At 63.5% G+C, this 18,058-nt stretch overlaps 1 protein-coding gene across 1 annotated transcript; it reads right to left on the bottom strand.

Annotated features, from left to right (window-relative positions):
• Window positions 1-2,565: 2,565 nt before the first annotated feature.
• CDHR4 (cadherin related family member 4) lies at window positions 2,566-15,632 on the bottom strand. Its single transcript, XM_075006029.1, has 17 exons — window positions 15,565-15,632; window positions 15,245-15,336; window positions 14,835-14,930; window positions 14,040-14,140; window positions 13,503-13,639; window positions 11,259-11,442; window positions 10,522-10,672; window positions 10,002-10,098; window positions 9,353-9,571; window positions 8,941-9,080; window positions 7,118-7,268; window positions 6,624-6,838; window positions 6,062-6,201; window positions 5,818-5,859; window positions 5,071-5,158; window positions 3,706-3,739; window positions 2,566-3,052 (listed from the first exon to the last, which is right to left on the bottom strand). The coding sequence occupies exons 1-17, from the start codon at window positions 15,620-15,622 to the stop codon at window positions 2,997-2,999; spliced, it is 2,001 nt and encodes a 666-aa protein (XP_074862130.1). The 5' UTR covers window positions 15,623-15,632; the 3' UTR covers window positions 2,566-2,996.
• Window positions 15,633-18,058: the final 2,426 nt, after the last annotated feature.

Below are 18,058 nucleotides of genomic sequence, written 5' to 3'. Positions count from 1 at the left end.
GACAGCATGGAAAAGAAGGTGCCTTGCCTAATGGCACAGGTCAGAAAATTGTCAGAGAGATCCAGGGTCTCCAAGTTGCGGCGGCTGCTGAAAAAGCTGCTGTTGAGGTCCTGCAAGGAGTTGCCTTGTGAGTTCAAGCTGTGGAGCTGCCCAAGGTTCTGGAAAGTGTCCATGTCAAAGGTCAGGGACTTGTTGCCCTAGCAGGGGAAGCAGGGCTGAGCGGCATTTTCACGGCGCTGGCCGGTCCACTCCAGGTTGAGGGAGGTCAGGCTGGTGAGAGTCTGCAGGTTGCTCGGGTGGGCGATCTTGTTCTCGGAGAGGCCAAGCTCATGCAGCATGGGTGGGAGCCCTGGGGGGACCACACTCATGTTGTTAAACTTCAGCGCGAGGCGCTTCAGGGAGGTCAGGTTTTGAACGGCACCTCCTGCGAGGGCGACGGAGGAGCCGCACAGGTTGCAGTAGTAGCGGTTGTTGCCCAAGAGGCGCTCAGTCACATTGCTGAGACCTGCCAGGCTCTGCGAGCACAGCTGGAGGGTAGTGTTGTAACTCAGGTCCAGGAAGCAGAGGGTCTGGGAGAGCAGGGGCACCTCTCTCAGGCTATTTCTGGACAGGCTCAGGCTGGCTAGGTTACGCAGAGTGGCCAGTGCCCCTGGCTGGATCACCCACTGACAGTCCTCATGCACTTTCTGCAGGTGCCCTGGCAAGCAGTTCCAGCTGACCGAGAGGTTCTGCAGGTTCGGGACGCCAGAGAAGGAGTCATTGGCCAGCAGGGACAGGAGGTTGCTGTCCAGGATCAGGAAGGTCACTTTGCCAGAGCATACATCTGGCAGGATGCTGAGGCCGCGCAGGCTGCAGTCCACACTCATCCCATCAGTGCTGTTTGTGCAGGGCGGGTAACGTGGGATATGGGCAGCAGCCCCCAGAGACCTTCCACCAGCAGCAGCATCTGCCACACCATCCTTCTTACCTGGGACAGCAGAAAGCAAAGGGGAAGGGCTCAGTGCCAGATGCGCTGGAGCAGCTGCACAGCTGCCTGGGGAGGGGAGCCAGGCACCAGCCCACCTTCTGCCCTGGTCCCTGGATGTCAAGTCCTTTTCCTCAGCTCAGACTGACCCAGGGGTGGCAGGGGGGGCAATTAAAAGTCTGTTACCAGCCTGACTGGTGCTCCTGAACTGAAGGGCTGCAGCTGCAGTGCAAGGGGCTCTGGTCTCCGACCAGGCGCAGGGCCCACAGCCAGCAGTTCATGGGATGCCCATGGGCCTGGCCTTGCTCCAGGCCCATGGTGCCCATGTGCTCAGCTTTACCCTAGCCTGAAGGGGCAGTTGGACACAGCGGCAGCTGGACCAGGGCCGACTGGTAGCATGAGCCAGCCCCAGCAGAGCAGGAGAGGGCTGGGCCAGCCCAGAATGGGCCTCCTGCAGCCAACACACCATCCAGCTTGGGTGGAACTCGGAGCTGCTGGGCTCCGGCTGCCACAGGGGTGCACAGCTCAGTAATGACCCCGGGCCCATGCCACCTGCCCCACGCAGACCAGTGTATACCGCCCGGGAGATCAGCTGCGTGGCCAGCAGGGAAATCTCAGCGTCAATGAGCCAGGCCGCAGGGCTGCCCATGGGCTCAGCAGCAGCAAACAGGCCAGGTGGCACCCCCACACGGGGGTGAATCCAACGCTCCCTGTACTGGAGCTGGGAATACAGGAACTCACTGCACGCCAGGGCCCCCCGAGCCATGCTCCTCCTGCTCAACCCATCACCCCCTCCCACCCCAGCCTCAGGAGCCTCCCAGCCCTGCCAGTGTCCCTCACTCCTGACCCACAGTCCCCACCATCCAGCTGCAGCGAGGCTCCCACTCACACCCCTTCTGTCCACCATGCAGGGCCCCTTCTGTGCCATTTCTACAGTCCTGAGCCCTGGGATCCCTGAATACCCACCATTCTGGGGCCAAGTCTGGGCTGCTGCGGTCAGACTTGCTCTGCTCAGGGGGCCACGGGCGCAGCCAGCTGCTCAAGGCCAGCTCAGCCAGCGCACACCTGGCTGTGCTCTGAACAAGGAACGGGAAATGGGACTGGCCAAAGGGGGGGAACTGAGAGGAACCGCCCCAGCCTGGTTCCCAGGCTGCACTGCCGAGCCAGACCACCTCTGCACTTGGGGAGGCCCTCCGCGACTGTCTGTCTGTCCGCTCCCCTCATGGCTGTGTGTCACATGATGGGGGTTCTGGGCACAGCTATGGAAATCAATCCAGGGTAAAATTGCTTAAAACTGGGCCACTTACCACCCAGGCTGGGATTTCCTTCTCACTAAGGCAAATCCAACCAGCCACAAAAGTACCTCTGCCAACCCCCCTGGCCAGCCAGAAGCCACACAAGCAAACCCACAGAGTTAGTTCAAAATGCCCAGTCCAACAGCCTCCTACTCAGGTGAGAGGTTCTTAAAACCTATTTCACCAACTCCCCACGGATTCTTCAGAGCCCCAAATGGTCCAGCCACAGTCCCTGGTCGATGTACGCTTGGATCCTATTCAGATCACCACGCTGGGCCAATACACCAGAATCTAACATCTAAAGGTTTATTGACAAAGAAAGACAGACTAGGGTGAGAGAGAAAATTGTTCATGTGGTACATTACATACATCAACAGCAGTGATCTATGCAGACCAGCAATGTTATAGGCTGATTTCTCGAAAGTCTCTGAAAACACACCCTAGTGGGAGGGATAGCTCAGTGGTTTGAGTGTTGGCCTGCTCAACTCAGGGTTGTGAGCCCTGCCCTTGAGGGGGCCATTTAGGGATCTGGGGCAAATAGATTTAAACAAAAGAAATCTGTCAGGAAGGGCAATAAGCCTCCCTGTGAGGGCAGGGACTGGACTCTAGGCTCCCTGAAGGTTTTGCCGGTTCTATGCGATAGACAGGTGACCCCAGGTCACAGTGGTTAATTCACGGAGATTGCAGGACTAGAATGCTGACTGCTGAACCTTGTCTGCCAGACGGCTGGTGCCCGCTCACAGCCAGCAGCGTGCTCCGGTGCGGCTGTTGAAGAGATAGTCCTGGCCTGTAACTGGAGACAAAAGGCAGATGCACATCACACACTGCGAATGGGGCAGGGGGACCAAGAGGGGCCTGTGGGCTTGGTGCTCTGCCCTGTCAGGCCATGCTCAGCTGTGGCCTGGCCACTTCTGGGGTGCCATGGGGCAGGCTGGGGCTCTCCTCCCTCCCCTCCAGCTGGGCTCCCCAGGTGGCACCTGAACTTCTGCAGCTCTTATTCCGGTGACATGGGCAATGGCACCTGTGCTGAGCAGCCTGCTTGAGTGGGGAGCCGTGGGGTGGGGTGGGGGTGTCCGTGCCCACTCAGCCCCAGTGCTGCAGGTGGGGTCGGTACCCACTCGCAGCCAGCACTGGGAGGTAGTGCCCATCGGAAGGGGCAGGGCGTGGGCAGCCCGGCAGGGGGCAGGATTCTGCTATGGGGTGCTGCCTTGCCGCGAAGCCCTGGTTCCAGCCATGCCTCTGACTGCCCAGAGAGGTACCAGCTGCTCGGCTCATGGTCCAGCAATGACTGGGGAAGGGCAGGAAGGGGCCAAGCGCTAGCACAGTCTAGGGGGGCAATGGGTGCAGGGCAGGGGGCTCAGCTCATCCTGTCTGGGAGGAGGTGGCGTGGGCAGGGGGTCGGCCCTGGCTGAGCCGAGCGTGAGGAGGGGAGGGGCCAGCACTCACTCGGGTCCTGGGCGCGACCATCAAACTGCTCGTGCTGTGGAGAGAGGAGCAGAGAGCACCTGGGAAGAGCAGAGTCCTGAACACAGCCAGAAAGCTAGAGCTGCCCGGACAAGGCAACATGGACGCTGGGGCAGAGGAAGGGCACTGTGGGGCAGAGCCGGCAGGGGGCGCTGAGGTGTGGGGCAGAGCCAGCAGTGGGGCAGAGCCGGCAGGGGGTGCTGAGGTGTGGGGCAGAGCCGGCAGGGGGCGCTGAGGTGTGGGGCAGAGCCGGCAGTGGGGCTAGGAGGCAGGGGGCACCGAGGTGTGGGGCAGAGCCGGCAGTGGGGCAGAGCCGGCAGGGGGTGCTGAGGTGTGGGGCAGAGCCGGCAGGGGGCGCTGAGGTGTGGGGCAGAGCCAGCAGTGAGGCTAGGAGGCAGGGGGCACCGAGGTGTGGGGCAGAGCCGGCAGGGGGGCAGAGCCGGCAGGGGGTGCTGAGGTGTGGGGCAGAGCCGGCAGGGGGCGCTGAGGTGTGGGGCAGAGCCAGCAGTGGGGCTAGGAGGCAGGGGGCACCGGGGTGTGGGGCAGAGCCGGCAGGGGGTGCTGAGGTGTGGGGCAGAGCCGGCAGGGGGCGCTGAGGTGTGGGGCAGAGCCAGCAGTGGGGCTAGGAGGCAGGGGGCACCGGGGTGTGGGGCAGAGCCGGCAGGGGGATGCTGAGGTGTGGGGCAGAGCCGGCAGGGGGATGCTGAGGTGTGGGGCAGAGCCAGCAGTGGGGCTAGGAGGCAGGGGGCACCGAGGTGTGGGGCAGAGCCGGCAGGGGGTGCTGAGGTGTGGGGCAGAGCCGGCAGGGGGCGCTGAGGTGTGGGGCAGAGCCAGCAGTGGGGCTAGGAGGCAGGGGGCACCGGGGTGTGGGGCAGAGCCGGCAGGGGGTGCTGAGGTGTGGGGCAGAGCCGGCAGGGGGCGCTGAGGTGTGGGGCAGAGCCAGCAGTGGGGCTAGGAGGCAGGGGGCACCGGGGTGTGGGGCAGAGCCAGCAGGGGGCGCTGAGGTGTGGGGCAGAGCTGGCAGGGGGATGCTGAGGTGTGGGGCAGAGCCAGCAGTGGGGCTAGGAGGCAGGGGGCACCGGGGTGTGGGGCAGAGCCAGCAGGGGGCGCTGAGGTGTGGGGCAGAGCCGGCAGGGGGATGCTGAGGTGTGGGGCAGGCCCACAGGCTGGTCTGGCTGCCAGAGGAAGGAGCCAGGACCTGCCTGTGGGCCATGCCAGCTGCAGACCATGCCAGGCTCAGGAAGCAAGGCGGCCAGGGGCCCTGGCAGGTGCACGGACAGGGAACAGCGCTCTGGGGCAGCCTGGGCAGGGCTGCTGCCTGCCCAGCCTCGGACCCAGCAACTGTACCAGGCTGAAGACGCTGGCAGGGCGTGTCTCCTTGCTTGGCTGTTGTGGGGCTGTGTTCTTCTCCTCCGTGTGTGGGTCCGACCAGGCCCTGAGGAGAGCAGGAGGGCAGTCAGCGCACGGGCCCCATGGGAGGTGGGACTCCAAAGAGCCAGCCCCCCTCCCAATCACCTGTACAGGTGTGTGCCACTCCCAGGGCCCAGGCACCCTCTTCCGCATGCCAAGGGACAGGAGGTGGGTGCTGGGTGCTAGGGACACTCGAGCTCCTGGCCAGGCCATGTGTCAGCCCCTGGCTCAGGACCTTCGGGCTGTGGAGTGCAAGGAGCTGCCTCGGGCAAGTGAAGGGAGCAGGGTACCGTGCCAGGCAAAGGGTACCAGTGGCACAGGGTGGCTGCTTAGTGAGGCAGGATGCTCACCCCCAGGAGCTATGAGGCCCTCTGGAAGGCACGTGCCACTTGCTGGGGGTCTGACCCAGCCCCACTCTGGCAGGTCAGCCTGGCACCCAGCGCCCACATGCTGCCAGAGCTGGTTGGCCACTCTCCAGAAGCACAGCACCTCTTCCACAGCAAAGGACCCAGGGCCAGTACCTCTAACCCCTGCACAGCCCAGCTACAGAGGTGAACCTGGCACCCACCCTGGGGAAGGGCCCTGGCCGGGACTGGCTCTCTGGGGCCCCAGCTTCTTGCCCGAGGGCTGAGTCTTCTGCGCTGCTGCAGGCTGGGCCAGGCCAGGTGACACAGTGGCTCTCACCTGTCCTGTAGGAGCGGCTGTGCTGGCTCCCCTGCCACAGGTCTGCAAAGAGGAGCACAGGTGAGCAGGGTGTGGGGAGCACCCGGGGGGCCAAGCCTACGTTGCCCAAGGGGTCTGCAGCAGACAGCTTGGCTGGGCTGCTGCCCCGGCAGAGGTGGCTGACCCACAACAGAGCCCTGAAGGCTCCTGCTATGGCAGGGTGTGTGTCCGGCCTGCCCAAGCTGCCCTGTGTGCCAGCATTCACCTGCACAGGCATAGCCAGGCCAGCCACACCAGCGTCGCCAGAAGCAGTGCCGCAGAGACAGTCAGTACCACCACAAACCACGGCGGCGGGGCCCAGACCCATGCAGTGCGGGTCTCCACCTGCGGCTCCCTCTGCAGCGTCTGCAAGCAGAGAGCAAAGTCTGGCGCCTTGCAGCATGAGGGGGCAGGGTGCTCCGTGGTCAGGGGGCCCACGGGACGGCATGTGGGGCTGCTGTTACAGCACAGGGCACATGGCAGCATTGCAGGGGGGGAGGCTGGGAACGGCCGGCACAGTGCAGGCGAGGCTGGGACGTGGCCTGGAGGCCCAGTCCGAAGATGGCCCACCTCCTCCCATCACAGGCTGCCCTGGCCCGGCAGGGGCATGCTCGCCAAGGCTGGGGCTGTGTCCGCAACAGATGGGCAGAGGTGACCCTGAAGAAAGGCTGTTGGGGGCCGGGAGGGGGAGCCAGGCTGCAGGGGCTGGGACAGTGCTGGGCAGGGGTGAGTGAAGGGCGCCCCACTCCTGGCCCTGGCACCCACCCACGCCCCCATCCCCAGCTCACTGTGTCCACGGTGGTGGTGCTGGGTGTGCTGGTGGCCAAGGGTGCCACGTGGATGACCAGCGTGGCCGTGGTGCTGTGGCGTGGTGCACTGAGGCTGTCCGTCACCTCCACCAGCAGCTCGAAGGTGCGGGGCTGGGGGGCGCTGTCCGGTGGGTAGGAGAAGGCAGAGTGCCGCAGAGTGCTGCCAGCCAGTCGGAAGTGCCCCTCGGCGTTGCCTGGCAAAGAAAGGCCCCCATAAGCCTTGGCTGTAGCCTGCGCGTGCCCCCTTCCTGCCCCACTGCAGACACCACTGGCTGGGTCCACACAGGGCGGGGAGTGAGCCATGACCTCCACCAAGGCCCAAGCCAGCCTCCTCCCTCTGCTGGGGCAGGGCAGGGGCACAGACACCCAAGCAATGCCAGGGGCACAGACACCCCCCCCCAGCCCATGGCACAGAGACTCCCAGAATCCTCCCCTCGCCCCTGTGCCCAGCCAGGGAGCTGAGCCCCACTCACCTCCCACCAGATTGTAAGTCAGAGGCGGCACAGTGCTCTCGTCAGCATCTGAGCACTGCAGCTGAGCAAGGGGCAAGCTGGGGTCCCGTGTGGAGTAGATGAAGAGCTCCTGGAAGGGGGGCGTGCAACGCGGGGGCTGGTCGTTGGCATCCTGGGCGGGGGCACACAGAGGTCGATGCTGGGGACAGTGGCTGGGCACATGGTCCTGGAGCCTGGTGGCTCTGGTTGGCACCACCAACCAGGCCATTAACAGTCTGGGCAGTGACACAGCTGGGACCATGGCTAAAGTGGGCTCCCTCCTGCCCCGAAATGGCTGACATGCCCTGCATCCCTAAGTGCCAGCAGGCCCCATGCGCTGCCCCTGCCCTGAGCACCTGCTCGGCAGCTCCCGTTGGCCAGGAGCCACGGTCATGGCTTGTGGGAAGAGCTGGGTCAGTTGCTGGGAGCCCCGTCCTTCATACCTGAGCCCTGTGGAAAGGTAACATGCCCTGCACTGACAGAGCCACTGCACCCACCTGCGGCCAGGGGAAAGCATTCCCTGTGAGCTGAGCCCTTGGGCAGCCAGCCTGGAGAGGGTCAGGTGCTGCCCGGCCAATTAGTAGAGAGCCCACAGCCACCCCAAGCCATCAGTGCGCGCGCACCCGTGTGCCGAGGGGTGAGTGGGTGCTGCGCAGCCACACGTGCCTTGGTGCACGTGAAAATTATTCCGCACAAGGGCAGGAAAACGAGAGGGAAGCCTGCCAGGGGCTGAACCCACGTGGCTGGGTGTGGCGCAGACACCTGCCCAGGTTGCACGTCAAACCCTTGGAGAGCACGCAGACTGAGGCGCTGGCTGGGCCCTCCTGAACCAAGCTGGGACACTACTGGATTTTTAAATTAAATATGAAACCATTTCTGTGATCACTGCGTGAGCATTGCACCAAACCTTGTGCCAGGTGGCCCAAGGGAGGTGTCTAGTAAAGGCTGGTAACGCCCTGAATCGGTTTATGTCACTCGTATGGCTGTGCTATGTTTGTTTATGATGTTATAGATCTTGGCTCTACAGCTGTATTAGAAATGTTTCAGAGCAAAAGGGGTCACAGTGGGAGGTGTGGTCTCCTCCCGGGCATCACATACACATTGCAGGAATTTGGGACTTGTCATCTGGGATGCAGGCACTGGCAGAGTGCCACAGCAGCCCGCCTGGTCAGGTGATACTCCATGGGCTATAGAAGAAGAAAGGGAGTTTTCTGTCCTCATGGCAAACAGCGAGATGGCCCTGGCAAAGCCCATCGTCTTTGTCTCCACTCCTCGTGAACTAAGCCTGCTTCCGGCAGAGGGTGATGTTTCTTTATTAATAAACGTTTAGATGTCAGACTCTAAAGGACAGGCCCAGCGCGCTGGTTTGGGTAAGATCCAAGTATATACTGACCTGGGACTCTGGCTGGACCCTTTGGGGGCTGGAAGAATCTGCGTGGACTTGGTGAAATAGCTTTAATAACCTCTCACCTGAGTAAGTGGGTACTGGCTCTGGGCAATAGGAGCAGCAGGAGAATCTGTGGGTTTGCTTGTGTGGCTTGGGGCTGGCCAATGGGGCTGGCAGAGGTGTTGTCGGGGCTGGCTTGGTTTGCCTTCGTGAGACGGAAATCCCAGCCTGGGTTGTACGGGGCCCGTTTTTAGGCCATCTGCCCAGGAATGGTTCCCTCAACTGTTCCCAGAACCCCTCGTAATATTACACAGGCGCTCCGGGATGAGGGGACACCTGAGGAACCCGAAGCCACCTCCCAGCCCACATGCTATGAGGGGCACCCTGGGGCTGGCCATGGCCGTGTGGCCCTGGTCACCTGCACAAGGAGGGTGATCAGACACAGTGCGGTGCGCTGGTGCCATGGATCTGCGTCGTTGGCCACGTCCCGCAGGCGCACGGTGAGCTGATAGCTCTTCCTGCTCTCGTAGTCCAGGGGCCCGAGCACGTAAATTTCACCTGCGTGACATGGGGTGGCTAGGCTGCAATGTCCGGGGAGGGCGCTCGCGCAGACAGGGCTCCTCCAGAGGGTGGGACAGGCTGCAGGCCAGCCCCAGGTGGGGTCAGAGGGGTGGGAGGAGGAGGGATAATGGGTTCAGGGCGCAGTAACAAGCGGGTGGAGGGATACCGGGGATGGGGGAAGAGGCACGAGGGACAGGGCACGTGGGCCTGGCGTAATAGAGCAGGGACAGAGGCCCAGAGCCCAGGTACAGGCTGGCCCAGGGGCTTACCGGTGCGAGGGCCGATGGAGAAGGCAGGAGGGCTGGTGCCAGTGCCCCCCACAATGCCATACTCGATGCTGTCGAAGGGGAAGTCCCGGTCCATGCCGTTCACCCTGCCCACAATGTCGCCGAAGGCCGCATCCTCTGGCACATGGAAGATGGTGTTGGCTGGGCACGTGGGCGGGTGCTCGTTCCTTGCCGTCACTGTCACCATCACAGGCACGCAAGCTGCAGCACACAGGCCATGAGGGTGGGGGGTGGTCAGCCATATGGGGCTGTGGGTGGGGGTGGACCTCCTCGCCCAGGGCCAAGCTGTGTGTGGGGGGTGTCATGGGCCAAGCTGTCTGGGGGCATTTGGGGATTAGCCTGCTGGGGTCTGGGAATGGGGGAGGATCTGCCCCTGGGGTTGGGGGGGGCAAACCCCCTCTGCCCCCAGGGCTACTCTCTTGGGGGCTGGAAAGTGAGTGTCTCTCTCTGGGTGCAGGGGCAGGGCGCGGCGGGGCGGGGCAGGACCCCACTGCATTCGGGGAGCTGCCTCCCCTCTGGGCAGCCCCCTGGGGTGGAAGGTTACATGGAGCTGAGCACTGTCCCCAGCGCCCTGTGTGCTGGACCGAGGGGCCCTGAGCCAGTCTGGGAGCCAGCAGAGGGGGGCACTCACTGGTCTGGGGGGGCTGCCCACTGTCTGTCACCAGGATGGTGGCCACGTACTGGAAGCTGGCACTGGCTGCAGAGTCGTAGTCCAGAGTTGCATTGACCTGTGGGATTCAAACCCAGGCAGCTCAGGTGGTGGGGGCTGGACACTGAGTCTCGCAGAGCCAGGACCACCCACAGGACCCTGCTGGCACCACGCCCTCTCTTCAGCCCTCCACAGTCCCTCTGAACCCCACATGCACCCCGCCATCCCTGTGTCCTCTCCAGCCGGGGCTCTAGGTCAGACACAGGGATCATGAAACAGATTCTCTCCTTTCTCGGGGAAGGTGGCAAATGCTGTCCCCACAAGGACGGGAGCTCCAGACTGCAAGTGCCATGCTGTGCCCAGACCCCAGTGCAGCCTCTGCCTGCTCAAACCACTAGCGCCCACTCCCCCCAGAGCGGGACACAGAGCCCAGTCGTGCCCTGCTGGCTGCAGAAGGCACTGGCACTGCCTGGGCGTGCCTGGCCCCTGCCCACCAGCTCACCTGCAGTGCTGGGCCCTGCATGCGGAAGCTGTAGAGCGAGTGCTGGTCACCCTCGACCTGGTAGCGGAAGGAGCTGTTGCTGGCATCTGGGTCAGTGCACGTCAGCGTCACAAGGGTCCGGCCAATGGGGGTGTCCTCCGGTACCTGCGCCCTGGCAGTAGGAGGGCAGCGGTTACCGCTGGGGAAGGTGAGGGGCCAACAGGATGCAGGCAAAGGGTGGGGCTCTCTCCTGCCCTTGTGCCAGGCATGTCCCAAGCAGCCTGCTGTGCTGCAGCCAGCGCTGTGTCCGTCTGCACGAGCCGTGGGCTGCCACACCTCAGCCAGGGTTTCACTGTGGGGAACCTGGCCAGGGTTGGCTCACCTGGATAGAGCCCTGGAGTCCAGGCGCCAAGCATTACCCCAACCATTAGCCCCCACTGCCCCCCCAGGGCCAGGGCCGAACCCAGGAGTCCAGGCTCCCACCCCCGGCCTTTAGCCCCCACTGCCCTCCCAGGGCCAGGGCTGAACCCAGGAGTCCAGGCTCCCACCCCCAGCCTTTAGCCCCCACTGCCCCCCCAGGGCCAGGGCCGAACCCAGGAGTCCAGGCTCCCGCCCCCAGCCTTTAGCCCCCACTGCCCTCCCAGGGCCAGGGCCGAACCCAGGAGTCCAGGCTCCCACCCCCAGCCTTTAGCCCCCACTGCCCTCCCAGGGCCAGGGCCGAACCCAGGAGTCTGCGAGGGAGGTGCAGGAGGACGTACAGGAAGAGGGCGGGGGAGCAGCGGGGGGCCAGCGTGTGGACAGGCAGCACGGTGATGTTGAGGCCCATGGTGGCACTGTTGCTGGGGTGCAGCACATCGTAGGCCCGCACCAGCAGCTGGGTGTGCGCTACCTCGGGGGAACGATGCACGTCCAGCTCATCGGTGTTGCGGAGCTCGCCCGTCACTGCCGAGGACAGGAGGGTGGCACCAGCTGCCCAGTGCCGGGCAGGGCCTCTGCAGCCCCCAGAACCTCCAGGCAGAGGCAGGGGCTGCCGGGAAGGGTGAGCCGCAGAGGAACCCACCAGCGTCAGGGCCCTGCCATGCTGGGGGTGGTGGGGCAGAGACGGCACTGAGGGGTTCCAGGCAGCATTATCTGGGGTGTGGATGCTGAGCAGTGCCCCCCCAATGCTTCCACCCTGAGCTGAATGAACTTCATTATACGCTTCAACGTGGCAGAACATGCAACACGCTGGGGGGATGTGCAACACGGGGGGTGCAACACACAGGGGATGTGCGATGCATCACCTACATATTGGTGCACAGAACAAAACTCATGTTTCAGGACTGGGGCCAAGGGGATCTGAGTGTGGGAAGGACTCAGGTCTGGGCAGAGGGTTGGAGGTTCAGGAGGGGGCTCCAGGCTGGGGGAGGGGCCCTGGAAAGGAGGTTGGGTGCAGGAGGGAGCTCTGGGAAGGGGTTGGGGTGTGGGAGGGGGCTCCAGGCTGTGGGAGGGTCTCTGGGAAGTGGTTGGGTGCGGGAGGTGGTACAGGCTGGGAGAGGGGCCCTGGGAAGGGGTTGGGTACGGGAGGGGCCCTGGAAGGGGGTGGGTTTGGGAGGGGTTTCCAAGCTGGGGGAGGGTCCCTGGGAAGGGGTTGGGTGCAGGAGGGGGCTCCAGGCTGGGGGACGGTCCCTGGGAAGGCATCGGGTGCAGGAGGGGGCTCCAGGCTGGGGGAGGAGCCCTAGGAAGGGGTTGGGTATGGGAGGGGGCTCCAGGCTTGGGGAGGGTCTCTGGGAAGGGGTTGGGTGCGGGAGGTGGTACAGGCTGGGGGAGGGTCTCTGGGAAGGGGTTGGGTGCAGGAGGGGCCCTGGGAAGGGGTTGGGTGTGGGAGGGGGCTGCAGGCTGGGGGAGGGTCCCTGGGAAGGGGTTGGGTGTGGGAGGGGGCTCCAGGCTTGGGGAGGGTCTCTGGGAAGGGGTTGGGTGCGGGAGGTGGTACAGGCTGGGGGAGGGGCCCTGGGAAGGGGTTGGGTACGGGAGGGGGCTCCAGGCTGGAGGAGGAGCCCTAGGAAGGGGTTGGGTATGGGAGGGGCCCTGGGAAGGGGTTGAGTGCGGGAGGTGGTACAGGCTGGGGGAAGGGCCCTGGGAAGGGGTAGGTGTGGGAGTGGGCTCCAGGCCGGGGTAGGGGCTCTGGGAAGGGGTTGGGTGCAGGAGGGGCCCTGGGAAGGGGTTAGGTGTGGGAGGGGGCTCCAGGCTGGGGGAGGGTCCCTGGGAAGGGGTTGGGTGTGGGAGGGGGCTCCAGGCTTGCGGAGGGTCTCTGGGAAGGGGTTGGGTGCGGGAGGTGGTACAGGCTGGGGGAGGGGCCCTGGGAAGGGGTTGGGTACGGGAGGGGGCTCCAGGCTGGAGGAGGAGCCCTAGGAAGGGGTTGGGTATGGGAGGGGCCCTGGGAAGGGGTTGAGTGCGGGAGGTGGTACAGGCTGGGGGAAGGGCCCTGGGAAGGGGTAGGTGTGGGAGTGGGCTCCAGGCCGGGGTAGGGGCTCTGGGAAGGGGTTGGGTGCAGGAGGGGCCCTGGGAAGGGGTTGGGTGTGGGAGGGGGCTCCAGGCTGAGGGAGGGTCCCTGGGAAGGGGTTGGGTGCGGGAGGGGGCTCCAGGCTGGGGGAGGGTCCCTGGGAAGGGGTTGGGTGTGGGAGGGGGCTCCAGGCTTGGGGAGGGTCTCTGGGAAGGGGTTGGGTATGGGAGTGGGGTATAAGCTGGGGGTGTGGGTTTCAGGATAGGGCCACACATGAGGAGTGCATGGAGGGGCTCTGGGTTGAGGGGGCTGGCGCTCAGGCTTACCTGGGTGGCTCCTAATGGCTACCTGCCCCGTGGCCCTGTGCTGCACCCCAGAAGCAGCCAGCAGGTCTGGTTCCCCCGGCTTTGGAGGAACTTAGCTGGAGGGGCACCCACTGCACATAACCCCACCATGCTAGGAGGCAGCGGCGCCCAGCCCAGCCCAGCCCAGCCCAGCCCGGGCCGCCTCCCCAGCTCACTTGGGTGGAGGGTGTAGAGCCTGTGGGCAGCCGGGGCAACGATCTCATAGCGCACGTTGTTCCCCTGGGCCTGGACCTGCGTGATGAGCTGCAGGGGGCCTTGTTTCTCCAGCACAGCCACACTGCGCCACGCCTCCCTGCCCAGCACACAGGGGTCAGCCCAGCCACCTCCAGCCTCGTCCGCTGCCAGGCACCCCAGGCCCAGCCACGGGCACCCTGGGATGCCCGGGATGGTGGGGCTGCCACGTGCTAGCCAGGAAGCGTCCTGCCAGCAACTCCAAAAGGCCTGCTGCCCCCTGCCACCGAAGGGCCCCCCGCGTCCCCCCCCCCATGCTCCCTAGCCACCAGATGGGCTCCCACGCCCCCCCACCCCCCCTAGAAGCCAGAGGGGTCTCCCACGCCCCCCAGCCACCAGATGGCCCCCCCAACCCCTGAACCCCCTAGCCACCAGAGAGGCCCCTCCCCCCCCCGCGCCTGTGCCTGCCAAGTCCCTGTGCCCCAAATACCTGCCCCATATCCCAAGCCTTGTGCCCTTACGTGAATTTGACGCGGGGGTGGTGAGAACGCACCAGCACCCTCACGTCCCCAGTGCAGTTCCTCCCGGTGCTGTCCATCACCAGGATCTGCAGCCTGAAGGTCTGGAGACACAGGTGCTGGTGAGGCCGTGGGCAGGCCAGGTTCACAGGACCCTGGCTGCTCACCAGGCTGCATGGGCTGTGCTGCTGCCCACGGGCCAGGGCAAAGAGGGGTGTGGGCTGGTGGAGGGCCGAAGCCCGGTGTGGATGATCAGCTCTCCCCAGGCAGCTGGAGAAGGGGGGGGTCCCCAAACCATGAAGGGTGCTGGGAGGGACCCCTGGTCCGAGTGGGGACCGGGAGTGGGGGATGCTCTGGGAGGGGCCAGACCACCATGAGGAAGCGGAGGGGGGAACCACGCTGAAGTTCTGGGAGCTGCGGGAAGTGAGAGCTGCCCTGAGCCCCCTTCAAGCAATCCCCTGCTTCAGCCCTGGCCCCCCTCCTACCCCCAGAGCCCCTATCCCCCGGCCCTGACCCCCTCCTGCCCTCAGAGCCCTCCCCCACAGCTCTGACCCCCCCCCTGCCCCTCCTCCCCCAGCCCCAACCCCCTCCCACCCCCAGAGCCCCTATCCCCTGGCCCCGACCCCCTCCTGCCCTCAGAGCCCCTCTTCCCCTGGCCCTGACCCCCTCAGCCCCGATCCTCCTCCTCCACCCCAACTCCCTTATTCCCAGCCCCACCCTGGAGCCGCAGCCCCAGCTGCTCTGGCCAGGTGATGGGGTTTCGCCGGGGGGGTCAGGCCTGAGCAGTCTCACACACACCTGGTCAGCCTGGGTCGGGGTGAAGCCCGATCGGGGGGCCAGCACCTGCCCAGCGCTGTTGATGGTGAATGGCGTGTCATTGTCTTCAATGGAGAACTGCCACAAGAGAGGGGCTGAGCCAGGGAACCAGATCCCTTTACCCTGAACAGCCCTCCCCCACCACTGGGCCCCAATGCGTCCCCCTCCCCCACCACTGGGCCCCACTGCGTCCCCCTCCCCCACCACTGGCCCCACTGCATCCCCACAGCCCCTCCCCTGCCACTGGCCCCACTGCATGCAGTCCCTCCCCAACCCCGGGCCCCATTGCACCCACAGCCCCATCCCAGCCACTGGGCCATATCAGGCCCCCTCCCACTCAGACTGTGTTAGCCCTTCCCCTCCCACAGCCCAGGCCCTGGCTCCAAGCTCACCCTCAGCCCACTGGCCGGCCACTGCCGCAGCACTACAGTGTAGATGGGTGTCAGGGGCGCCACGTCCTCTGGGACTTGCACTGACTCCCCCACTGCAGCAAAGCACAGAGCGGGGTGTGGGAGAGGGCCAGACTGCTGCCCCTGCCCCCCCGCCCCCCGGGGCCCACTGGCAGAGAGCAGAGAGAGCAGGAGGGAAGGTGCCCCTCTGGCCTGGCAGGGATCTGTCTCCTAGCCTGGATCCTCAGCACCCTGGCAGCGCTGGACAGGGAAGTGGGCGGGGGCAGCGTGCAGGAAAACGCGGCATTTGGGCTGTGCCTCACCTTGGCTGGTGAAGCTGTCCATGCACTGGGGGGGCCCATCCACCCTGCGCACCTGCATGAAGAGCTGGGTGCTGGCAGGCGGCTCCCCGGAGCAGGTGGCCTCCAGGGACAGCGTGTACTGATTGGCCTGCTGGGCGTCCAGCACCGCACTGCGGCTTAGCGTGATCTAGCAGAAAGCACAGCACTCAGCAGGCCTGGCACCCCGCACAGGCCAGGCCAGACCCCACCCCCCAGAAGGGCCCTGCCCCCAAGTGTAACGGGGGCCCTGCCCCCCCACCCCCAAACCCTCCAATCTTAGAACAAGGGACCTGAAAGGGCCGTCTGAGGTCATCGAGTCCAATCCCCAGACCGCCTGGCAGGACCGAGCACCAGCCACATCACAGGCATTTATCCAACTGGCTCTTCAATATCTGCAGTGCCAGGCACTCTGCGGCTGCCCAGGCAGTGCACTCCAGTGCTGAGCCACCGCGAGAGGTAGGAAGTTTTCCCTAATGTTCAACCTAAACCTCCTTTGCTGCAGTTTAAGCCCATTGCTCCTTGTCCTCCTCCTTGTGACACCCTTTTAGGTACTCGAACGCTGCCGTCACGTCCCCTCTGGCTTCTCTTTTCTGAACTACACAAACCCCATTCTCTAGAACGTCTCTCACAGCTCATGTTCTCCAGCCATTGACTAGTTTTAGTTGCTCTTCTCTGGAATTTCTACAATTTCTCCATTGATTTCCTAAAACGTGGTGCCGAGAACCAGACACAATGTTCCACGTGAGGCCTAATGAGCACTGAGTAGAGCGGAAGAGTTACTTCTTGCGTCTTACTCACAACGCTCCTGTTAATACAGCCCAGAATCACATTTGCTTTCCTTACAATAGCATCACGCTGCTGACGCATACTTAGCTTGTGGTCCACTATGACCCCAGGTCCCTTTCTGCCATACGCCTTCCCAGGGTACCACTTCCCATTTTGTAAGAGTGAAACTGATTGCTCCTCCCTAAGTGCTGTACTGTGCATTTGTCCTTACTGAATTTCATCCTCTTTGCCTCAGGCCGTTTCTCCACTTTGTCCAGATCATTTTGAATTCAGACCCTGTCCTCCAAAGCCCTTGCAACCCCTCCCAGCTTGGTGTCATCTGCAAACTTCATAAGCGTACTACTCTCTATGCCAATATCTAAAACATTGATGAAGACATTGAACAGAACTGGCCCCAGATTTGATGCCTGTGGAACCCCACTTGTTATTCCCTTCCAGCGTGCCTGAACCACTAACAACTACACCCTGTGAATGGTGATCCAGTCAGTTATGGACCCAACTGATAACAGCCCCATCTAGGTTTCATTCCCTAGTTTACTGATAAGGTCATCTGATATTGTATCACATGCCTTACTGAAGTCCAGGTATACCTAGGGCGACCATATCTCCCTGTCCCATATACGGGACAGGGACTGTGGCTCCTCCAAACCCCAGGAAAGCAGCAGCTGCCGGCTCAGAAGCCACAGCTGCCAGCGATCCCCATGAGCACCAGGAAGTGGCAGCCACCTGGGATCCCCCAGAGGCCCAGGAAGTGGCAGCCCCCAGCCCTCCCTGAGCCCTGGGGAAACAGCAGCCACCGTCACTTCCCCAAGGCTCAGGGAAGTGAATCCCGCCGGCAGCTGCTGGCAGAAAAGGTGCAGCGGGGAGGGGCGGCAGCCCAAATGAGGGACAATTCATCCCTTTAAAAAATGAGTCAGGACACCTATTTGGCATTCCCAAATACGGAACCATCCTGCCCCATGCAGGCTGGACGGTCATCCTAGGCATACCACATCCACCACATCCCCTGGGCTCCATGGCGTATGGGGGGTGGTGGCTGGAGCTGCACTCCTCGGGTGGCTGCCCCCCAGCTCGGCTGCCAGTCTGCTGTCTCCATGGGGAGTGGAGGGCAGGGAGAGCCCACCAGAGCCAGGGGCTGGGAGCTGATATTGCACAGGGGTGTGAGCTTGGATTTTGTGATAAGTGTAAAGCCATTTCCATGATCATTGTATAGCGTGGCACCAAACCTGGACCACCTGGCACAGGGTGACATGTTGAATGAAAGCTCTCAAAGCCCCAAGTCTGTTTCTGCTATTTGTACGTCCACACCATGTTTGTGTGTGAAATTACAGGTGTGGCTATCGCTGTGCTGGGAATGCTTTAGTGATGGGAGTCACAATAGGAGGTGTGGTCACCTCCCCCAGCCAAGGTGAGGGACTAGACCAGGCGTGTCCAACCCCGTGGGCCGCATGCGGCCCTGGACAGCTAGTAATGCAGCCCCACAAGATCGTAAACGTTTAACGTTATTATGTGATTTATCTACATTAACTATATTATATATTTTATATGCGGCCCAAGACAATTCCTCTCCACTCAGTGCGGCCCTGGCAAGCCAAAAGGTTGGACACCTGTGGGCTAGACAAAGGCTGACACATCTCAGGAATTTGGAACGTGTCATTTGGGATGCAGCTAATGGCCAAGTCCAACCTGG

This window comes from Carettochelys insculpta, chromosome 11 (assembly GCF_033958435.1).
Source record: "Carettochelys insculpta isolate YL-2023 chromosome 11, ASM3395843v1, whole genome shotgun sequence".
Classification (NCBI taxonomy): Eukaryota; Metazoa; Chordata; order Testudines; family Carettochelyidae; genus Carettochelys; species Carettochelys insculpta.
Note: the sequence above shows the minus strand (reverse complement) of the source record. Positions and strands in the feature narration are given on the sequence as shown.

What these genes read in the sequence shown, in the direction of transcription:
- CDHR4 (XM_075006029.1), bottom strand. Translation starts at nt 15,622, where the DNA reads ATGCAGGTGCGCAGGGTGGATGGGCCCCCCCAGTGCATGGACAGCTTC. An exon ending in TGGGCAGCCCCCCCAGACCA is followed by an intron (nt 9,572 to 10,001) that starts GTGAGTGCCCCC and finishes TGTGTGCTGCAG; the next exon opens with CTTGCGTGCCTGTGATGGTG. An exon ending in GCACCACCACCGTGGACACA is followed by an intron (nt 6,202 to 6,623) that starts GTGAGCTGGGGA and finishes CTCTGCTTGCAG; the next exon opens with ACGCTGCAGAGGGAGCCGCA.